At 42.0% G+C, this 9,833-nt stretch overlaps 1 protein-coding gene across 1 annotated transcript; it reads left to right on the forward strand.

Annotated features, from left to right (window-relative positions):
• The first annotated feature begins 7,765 nt into the window (after positions 1-7,765).
• Positions 7,766-9,395, forward strand: LOC148521193 (speedy protein 1-B-like). The gene is made up of 3 exons (XM_088475566.1): positions 7,766-7,845; positions 8,652-8,811; positions 9,159-9,395. The coding sequence occupies exons 1-3, from the start codon at positions 7,772-7,774 to the stop codon at positions 9,393-9,395; spliced, it is 471 nt and encodes a 156-aa protein (XP_088331692.1). The 5' UTR covers positions 7,766-7,771.
• The last annotated feature ends 438 nt before the right edge of the window (positions 9,396-9,833 follow it).

Consider the following 9,833-nt stretch of genomic DNA (forward strand, 5'->3'; position numbering starts at 1 on the left):
TGGGGGCACATATACAGGGGGCATTACTACTGGGGGCACTTTTACATAGGGCATTACTACTGGGGGCACATATACAGGAGGGAATTACTACTGGGGGCACTTGCATAGGTCATTACTACTGGGGGCACATTTACAGTGGGCATTACTACTGGGGGCACTCTTGCATAGGGCATTACTACTGGGGGCATTCTTGCATAGGGCATTACTACTGGGGGCACATATACATGGGGGAATTACTACTGGGGCACATATACAGGGGGGAATTACTACTGGGGCACATTTACAGGGGGCATTACTACTGGGGGCACTTTTACATAGGTCTTTACTACTGGGGGCACTCTTGCATAGGGCATTACTACTGGGGGCACATTTACAGGGGGCATTACTACTGGGGGCACTTTTACATAGGGCATTACTACTGGGGGCACTCTTGCATAGGGCATTACTACTGGGGGCACATTTACAGGGGGCATTACTACTGGGGGCACTTTTACATAGGGCATTACTACTGGGGGCACTCTTGCATAGGGCATTACTACTGGGGGCACTCTTGCATAGGGCATTACTACTGGGGGCATTACTACTGGGGGCACTCTTGCATAGGGCATTACTACTGGGGGCACTCTTGCATAGGGCATTACTACTAGGGGCACATATACAGGGGGGAATTACTACTGGGGGCACATATACAGGGGGGAATTACTACTGGGGGCACATTTACAGGGGGCATTACTACTGGGGGCACATTTACAGGGGGCATTACTACTGGGGGCACTTTTACATATGGTATTACTACTGGTGGCACTCTTACATAGGGCATTATTACTGGGGGTACTTTTACAGGGACATTACTACTGGGGGCACATATACAGGGGGCATTACTACTGTGGGCACTTTTACATGGGCACTACTACTGGGGGCATTATAACGGGCATTATTACAGGGGCATTACTACTGGGGGCACTTACATGTGCACTTCTACTGGGGGCATTATTACATGGGCACTACTACTGGAGGCTAACTACTTGGTGCATTATTACATGGACATTACTACTGGGGGTGCTTTTACAGGGGGCATTATTACTGGGTACACTTTTACAGGGGCCTTACTATTGGCTGCAGTACTACTGGGGGCATTATTGCAGGGGCATTTCTAATGGGGGAACTGTTACATGGGGCATTACTATTGGGGACATGACTACAGGGGGCACATTTACAGGGAGCATTACGTTTGGGGGCACTATTACAGGGGCACTACCACTGGGGGCATTACTACTGGGGCCACTACTAATGGGGGCATTGCAGAAGGGGCTCCACTAATGGGGGCACTGCATAAGGGGTACCACTGCTGTGGGCATTATGTGTAAGTGACACTATAGCTGTAGGCATTGTACAAGGGACAGTACTACTGTGGGCATTGTATTAGGGACACTACTACTGTGGGCATTGTGTATAAGGGGCACTAATAATGGCACTGTGTATAAGGGACACTACTGTGTGGTGTAGTTTGCATTGGGGATACTATTGTGTGACCACACCCCTTTCTTTTGAGACCTCGCCTTTAGCATACCTCCCTACCACCCCGATTGTAGCAAGAAAGTGTCCCAGATGGGGGGGGGGTGGATGGTGAATAGATGCCATGCACATGCATGCGGCATCTATTGACTGGAGAAAGTGACAGAGCATGCCCAGCAGCTCCAAGACCACTGGGCATGTACCCAGTATGATTGGAATTACAGGGCGGCGCTCATGATTGTGGCTTTTCCCATTATACCACACTCCTTTCCTTTGTCGGGTGCACCCACCTTCGACACGTGCAAATTCCGCCAGGGGGCGCCAAAATGTATCTTCGCTTACCAAAATTATTAGGCTCGGGACGGCCCTGGGGGTGGCCAGTGAAATGCAGGCGTGCCAGTACGTTTGAACGCCGTTATAGGGGCGTGCAGAAAATTAGCCATGTGACCGCAATGCTATCATGCGCACTGTTGTGTATACACATGCGCAGTACGCACCATAGACCGATATGCGTACGCAGTTACATTTGTGCTCCATGCTGGATCAGGCCCAATAGTCTGTAGCTGATATAAGTAACCACAAATTCAAGTATGTGCAATTAGACTATTCATAAATGCATGAGGACTATGGGGTCTATTCATCACACAATAAATGGCCGGTAACCATGAGGAAACACTATTATTCCGCATATTTAGGTTACCGGGCCAGGTACCAGAGTTTGCTTGTAGGAAAAAGCGCCATCTTCATATGGGAAGGAGATCCCAACGGTTCCCTCTGCCACCTCCTTGCTGCCTCCCCTGTGGCACCATTGTCGTACGCAGCGAGTTTTGTCACTCGTTGTGAATGATAAAACTCATTTATAAATAAGGCCCTTTATCTGTCCATAATATAGCAGACAATGTAATCACAGAGATCCGGGTCACTATCACTAATACACTTCTGTGGAACATTTTGTCATTGTGCCTATCGCCTAGTTTGTAGATAGTATTCGCTTATACCCCCTTCCCCCTAGCTGCCAATTGGGACATCACTGGGAATGCATTGGACCCACTGCTCTACTCTTTAGCATTGCCTGGGCCTCTCACCTCTGGGCCCCATAGCAGCCAAACCATTTGCTGATAAGTCAGGCTAACTGCAGGTTTTCTCAGTAGACATAAAAAACTGGAAAACTGATATGCATATGACAAAGTCTTCCACCACAATTACTGCCTCATGTACTTGTTAATGTTACTATTAGTTCCTTTATGTAATGCAGCATTTTAGCCTCAGTGGCCCTTTAAGTCATGTTGTATCCATGACAACAGCACTAAAACATTAGTCATCAAAGGTTGTCATTGTGACATCACTTGAGATTTTTCAACCTGGCTGAGAGCTCTGGAGTCTTATGACATAACAGCCAGACCACTGATGAGCATAAGACTTTAGTTGCATTTCTTTATTGATTTCATTAGTTAGTTAGTTATACATATATTTATTTTATTTTATTATATTATACTTAGCATTAGATATAGGCAGTAGGATAAGTTGTTTTTATATTTTATATTTTTTTATATTTATATATATTTCATTTATTTATTATATTATACTTAGTATTAGATATAGGCAGTAGGATAAGTTGCATTTATTTTCTATTTTTTCTATTTATATATATTTCATTTATTTATTTTATTATATTATACTTAGAATTAGATATAGGCAGTAGGATAAGTTTATTTATATTTATAGTTTATTATATTTTTCATTTTTCTATTTATATATATTTCATTTATTTTATTATTTTCTACTTAGAATTAGTTAGTATTTTATTATATTTTCTATATTTTTTTACTTTTTAGATAGATTTTAGTTTTATTTAGTTTATTTAGGACTTATACTCTTCAGTCTTTGCTGGTTGTGAGTGACAAGCAGAGTTATGGACAGTGGGTAAGTACCATAAGCGAGTCATTACAATAGTAAGCTATAGGGTGAGTAATAATAGGGGGTCACGCTGGTAAGGGGATATAAATAATGTATAGGTGACTGTGCACATAGTAGAGTCAAATATTATGCGGACATACAATACCACTGATTTCTGCAGGCCAGTATAGAGGGTACAGATTTGTAACTAAGGGTCTGCTTACTAAGCCTTGGGTGGAGATAAAGTGTATGAAGGTAAAGTACCAGCCAACCAGCTCCTAACTGTCATTTTTCAAACACAGTCTGTGGCATGGCAGTTAGGAGCTGATTGCTGGCACTTTATCCCCGTCCACTTTATCTCCATCCAAGGCTTAGTAAATATACCCCTAACTTTGTTATAGTTTTAGATCTAATATTCTCTTTGAAAAAATAAATATAACTAAATGTACTTAGTCATAGAGCCAATATGACTCTCACAATGATTCCACATGCAAATCATCATTATCTGGGACAAAGTATATAACTAAGATTAAAGCACATTTACAGAGGAATGACCTGATCTGTGGGTGGCTGCAGAGTTTCCACCTGCAAAACCATTTGTATTACTATTAGCACTTAGGAGAGGCCACTAATTGGGGATTGCTGTTATACTCTCATTAGGATGACATTATAACCTTACATTATGAGGGTATTCAATATGAAACGTTAACTTCACTGTCGAAGTTAACGTTTCATATCGGAGTTTTTACCTGCGTTAAAGTATCGGGCGCGCGCCTGCTTATCCCCGTATTCAATATAAAATTAACGAAAACGGGAACCTCCGAAGTTGGATTTCCGTAAAGTTACAAATTTTTCCTTAAAAAATTGTAAGACCCCCCCTAAAGTAGTAAAAACATGGGGGATCACTATGGGTACCCCCGTTTTAGCCGTTAAATGAAAGTCGGGGATTTAAATAGCCGCAGCAGGTGTTTTTTTCCCGACATTGAAGAAGTGTTGCAGAAGAGCACTTAGGTTATTTTTTTCGTTTTTTTAAGTGGTCCCATCAAATTTGGGGTACATGAAAATGGGTACTAGCATATTTTGATGTCCCTAAAGTCAGTTTTTTTAAATTCTGCATTTGTGCACCTGCCGCTATAAATCTATTCTACAATACACCTGCCCCATACATGCAGAATAGCCCTGAACCTATTTCCCTATTGTTAAACAATTTTTTCCCAATTTTTTTTCTTTTCACCCCAATTTTTTATTTCATTTTTTGGGATGTCCCTAATTTTTTTTTTTTTTTACACAGTTCTTTTTTAAATGTCATTCCCAGGGGTGCAGGCTATTTTTTTTAAGCCTGCACCCCTAAACCCCAATTCTGCCTGCACTTTTTTCGACACCTATTCAATGGTGAAAAGTTATCACCGTTTTTTATCACAGACTTTTCAAAACTGCGATAAGTCTTTGAAATTGAATACGGTGTAAAAGTAAAACCTGCGATAATGATGTCATACCTCCGATATTAACGCAAAAACAATGTTTGCGCTCCCATATTGAATACCCCTCTATAACTGTTATCACTATGAGCATATTAGCCAGAACTACAATCCTGCAAAAGTAGCTGCACCCCCATTTTATGATGGCATTTCCCAAAAGCGGTATGTTACCCTCCTGTGCTGGGCGCACACAAAATACAGCAAACAATGAATTGCAGAGGGGCATGTAAGGATGCTAAATAGTATCCATTATCTTTAATTTGAAAATACTGTAATTGATCATTAATATCATATATAATAGAGAAAACTTTCTAATCACAGGACGCCAGCCGAGTTACATCCTGCTAAGAGGAGGAGAGTAGACAGCAGCCGAGATTCCCTGTCTACTTTCCTCGGACAGAAGGAGAGAGAGGCTTTCTGTGAATTGCTGGGTAAGGCTTATTCTCTTATTATTTATTATCACTTACACATAATATCTCAGGGTGCACTTCACTATTGATGCTTAATAATCAGTATTTACTGAAAAACTCTACTTAGAATACCTAATAGTTTGTAGAATCCTCTCTTCCCATTTTCTGGTGATGGATGAATTTTACCAACTGTTGGTTCTTCCAAGTGGAGTTTATCAGTGACTACTGGGCCTGATACAGGGAAGGACAGATGTGCAGAGCGGGACACAAGCGGCTGTGCTCATCCCTCCATCTCTGATACATGTGTCATTCAGCAAACCCCTATAAAGCATGGTGGCAGAGTAAGCTCCTCCCAGCACAATGGGTGCAAAGCATTCAGCAATCCCCTATAAAGCATGGTGGCAGAGTAAGCCCATCCCAGCACAATGGGTACAAAGCATTCAGCAAACCCCTATAAAGCATGGTGGCAGAGTAAGCCCATCCCAGCACAATGGGTACAAAGCATTCAGCAAACCCCTATAAAGCATGGTGGCAGAGTAAGCTCCTCCCAGCACAATGGGTACAAAGCATTCAGCAAACCCCTATAAAGCATGGTGGCAGAGTAAGCCCATCCCAGCACAATGGGTACAAAACATTCAGCAAACCCCTATAAAGCATGGTGGCAGAGTAAGCCCATCCCAGCACAATGGGTACAAAACATTCAGCAAACCCCTATAAAGCATGGTGGCAGAGTAAGCTCATCCCAGTACAGGAAGATTTAAACTTTAATAAGAGAAGATTCAGTTGCAAACTTTTGTTTATATGCTACATTACTTTATGTTTTACATTTATAGCATAATGAATACTATTATATGGGTAGCTATGCAGAGGCGTCACCTATCTTGGTGACACCTAGTGCGGTCGGTCTGAGTCCTTCTGCGCACCATAGGGTGAGTGGCTTTGCAGAAAGGGGCGTGATCTCACCCACGAAGTCACACCCCTTATGTGTGCCGATCTTGGGGGTCTTACTGCATCCTGTTCTAGGCACACAGTGGGCTTCCGCAGCGCTCCTGCAGTTACTGGGGCAGCCCACAGTCTCTCCCTGCCTCTCTCCACGTCCTGGCGTCATGGTGACACCATCCGACTGGGTGACACCAAAATAGCAGAGCAGCTCTGCTATTTTGGTATCACCCCCTTCGGATGGTGTCACCCAGTGCAGCCCGCACCCCCCTTGTGACGCCAGTGTAGCTATGTAGAAAGGCAGTTACCTATCAACCAATGAAATCCTGTCATTTTCTCCACTATATCTTCAATCCTTTTTACATTTCATGCTTTTCATTTCAGAATTACCTACAATCCAGCGTTTTCTCAGGAGGGATAAGAAAATGTGGATGTCTGACAAGGTATTTCCTTATTATTATTAGCCAGTACTTCTCTCACTATACAGCACTTTATAGGGGATTCCAACTTCATATGTTTTAGTGTTTGCTGTATCTCTCATTATGGAAGTTCCCCATGTCGCTCCCAGTAATGTACTTCCCAACATATACCAATGACTTTCTCTTCTGACATAAGGATCATTGTGTGTAAGGTTATCACAGAGGCATGCTAAGAGATGAGGGGGCTCTCATAGTAAGACACCCCCCATACCAGTGCTGGCTGTGGTTGTGCCCATGTAGTGCCCCTCCCCATACTTGCTCCCGACTGTACGCCCATCTATCCAGCAATGTATCTGGCACAGTGACCAAGTCTTTGCTATCTGTTGTGGAGTCTCCATCTTTCCCAATACCTTGCCAGAAAGATATGATGACCTGTGCCCATTATAGAACCACCACCGATTTATCTGCATCGTACTCATACACTTACTTACCTACATTACTTCATTTGAAAGTCGTGAGCATTAATAAATGTGGATTGTGATAAAAATGCCCCATATTATGAATTGGTGGGGGCACTATTGTGTGGCATATTATAAATTGGTGAAGGTACTATTGTGTGACATATTATGAATTGGTGGAGGTACTATTGTGTGGCATATTATGAAATGGTGAGGGCACTATTGTGTGGCATATTATGAATTGGTGAGGGCACTATTGTGTGGCATATTATGAATTGGTGGGTGCACTATTGTGTGGCATATTATGAATTACTGAATTGAATTCAAAAGGGTTTAAATAATATTCAGTGATTCTATGTACATATTTAAATGCATATCAATAACTATATGTTTCAGATTTAGCAATGCTTCGTGCCCAAAATGTTGCCCTTCAAAATTATAATGTGCCCTCCTCGGTGGTCAGCACCCTGCCAAGCAAATCCTAGAGTGGGTTTTACTAGACCACATTTAGATCCTCCAAAACTACGCTCCCAAATCCCATATCTATGTTACCAATTTTATTCCCAACATTGGACAATAGTACTGCTGGTGTATGTATACACACATTTCTACATCTAATAATGTATCTGGTATTTCTATTCTAGTACTTACTGGCGATGGCCCTCATTTATTTCAAGAGGGCTGGTCTCACCGTGGATGAATACACCATCGGCAACTTTTACTGCGCACTGTAAGTATTTTACCTCATTGATTCATCAGATGAGACCAGAATGCAAAATGCTCCAGAAGAACTGACTAAACAAGTCAGGGGTTATTTACTCATCTAAATATAATTTACTGTACTTCCAGACAATAAAGTTTCCTGAGTTCAAACTAAACATCCCAAATTATACCGTAGCTATCAGTGTAACATCAGGACACAGCAATGTACTGGCCAGTCTAATCTTTTATCACTGATTATCGTGGCAATATAAGTGTACTTATCACAGTGATTCAACAGTGATTTATTACCATGGAAAGTGAGCACCAATACCCAGCTGCCATGGAGACAAAAATCCAGAGCTGTAAAAGTTAGTTATCACTCTAGAGTTCTCCTCTTAGTATGTACATGGCCAGGACATCAGTATACCTGACAGCATAATATAAAAATACAACATTATCCCCCAAAATACTATTTATTTCTGGGGGAGGAACGATATGCCCATTCTTTTAAAAAGATGATTCTTTCTGTTACTGCCATCCTGAGATGGCGCTACCAAAACAGGAATCGTTTGGGATAGTTGATAAATGATACAATAGCTGGAGAGGAAATTATCTATGGAAATCTCATTACTAAATTGTGTTCAGTAAAGAGAGGCCCTTTACACCATTATGCCCAGAGAAGGGCTGTACCCTTCCATACCACAGTCTATCCATAGCCTTGCACTTGGCATACAAGGAGCTGTGGAAAACATGGTAGGTCCTCTGTAATACTGGTAATTTAGACATGTTTGCAGATGTGATGCTTATTATTACTGTGTTCTTCTGTTTCTATAGCTTTCTGGCCAATCAAATGGAAGAAGATAAACTGTTCTATATAAGAATGTATGATGACATTTCTTGGGTGCATCCATTATGGTTCTTCCGGAAGAAAAAAGATGCATTTTGGGCCAGGATCCAGCACCGCACATACGTGGCTCCAGAACAGCTGGAAGAGGTGAGTAATGTAGTAGATTAAGTTCATGGATGAGAATGTCAAGGGCCACACTGGGAGTAATGTTACCTACACACTATACAATTATTGGGGCGATTTGTCAATAATCGGGTGATCGGCCTGATTTATGTTATAGTGTGTATGAATGATTGTTTTAGCGTTTTACAGATAAAATGGTTAGAAAACATCCAGAAACACATTCCTTCCATTATCCAATCTGTCGGTCAAGAACGAAAATCTGAGCCTCATTTTCCCGATATTATCAGCATTGATAATTACGTCATGATGACTAAACCCCTATGTCCCTGACAAGTTGAATTATAATTTTATGTTTTTATGTTTTTTACTAGGTGATGAGAGGGGACGATCACTGGGCGTGGAGACGAGAGAGAAATGTCCACCTAGGAGGGGCCATAAGGCACTATCTGCCCCGGAACGCCATTCCTGCCCGCCAAATGGCAGCTGAGGTCCCCAGGAATACTGTTACAGGACCACCTCCTGTGAGAGCAGAGGGACGCCCAGCTGCCAGCGTCCGCCTTGCCGAGGTGCCACAGAGGAGGTGGAGTGGAGGTTGCCGCTGCGCATAAAGACCCACACTGGTGAGAAGAGGCGGATTTAGACATCATGGGGCCCTAAGCAAGACACCAATTTGGGGCCCCACTTCCTCAAACAATCCGTCTGACAAAGGATCCGGTGTGGATGGAAGAGAAGAAAGAAAACTCTCTTTTTGAGGGCACTCTAATATACAATGTGTGTATCAAAAATTCATAGTCTTAATAAATAACTTTTATTAAATATGCATTAAAAATGTGTTTGCAAGTACAGACCCACTAACACCCAAACAATCTTACTGCTAGAGAAGCAGCAGAGATGTGTAAACAAATGAAAGAAGCAAAAAAACAGACAACATAAGGACACAAACATAAGACTGATTGCAATATCACAGGTATTGTGAAGCCAAGTGAAATATTACAAAGAATCTCAAAAATCAGTGGTGGTATAATTATCACCCATTATGGTACAAT

Source organism: Taudactylus pleione, unplaced genomic scaffold (genome assembly GCF_031769625.1).
Source record: "Taudactylus pleione unplaced genomic scaffold, aTauple2 ptg000173l, whole genome shotgun sequence".
Taxonomy (NCBI): Eukaryota; Metazoa; Chordata; class Amphibia; order Anura; family Myobatrachidae; genus Taudactylus; species Taudactylus pleione.

Coding starts and splice junctions, on each gene's coding strand:
- LOC148521193 (XM_088475566.1), top strand. CDS start 7,772: ATGGCCCTCATTTATTTCAAGAGGGCTGGTCTCACCGTGGATGAATAC. Junction 7,846..8,651: donor GGCAACTTTTACTGCGCACT/GTAAGTATTTTA, acceptor CTGTTTCTATAG/CTTTCTGGCCAATCAAATGG. Junction 8,812..9,158: donor CTCCAGAACAGCTGGAAGAG/GTGAGTAATGTA, acceptor GTTTTTTACTAG/GTGATGAGAGGGGACGATCA.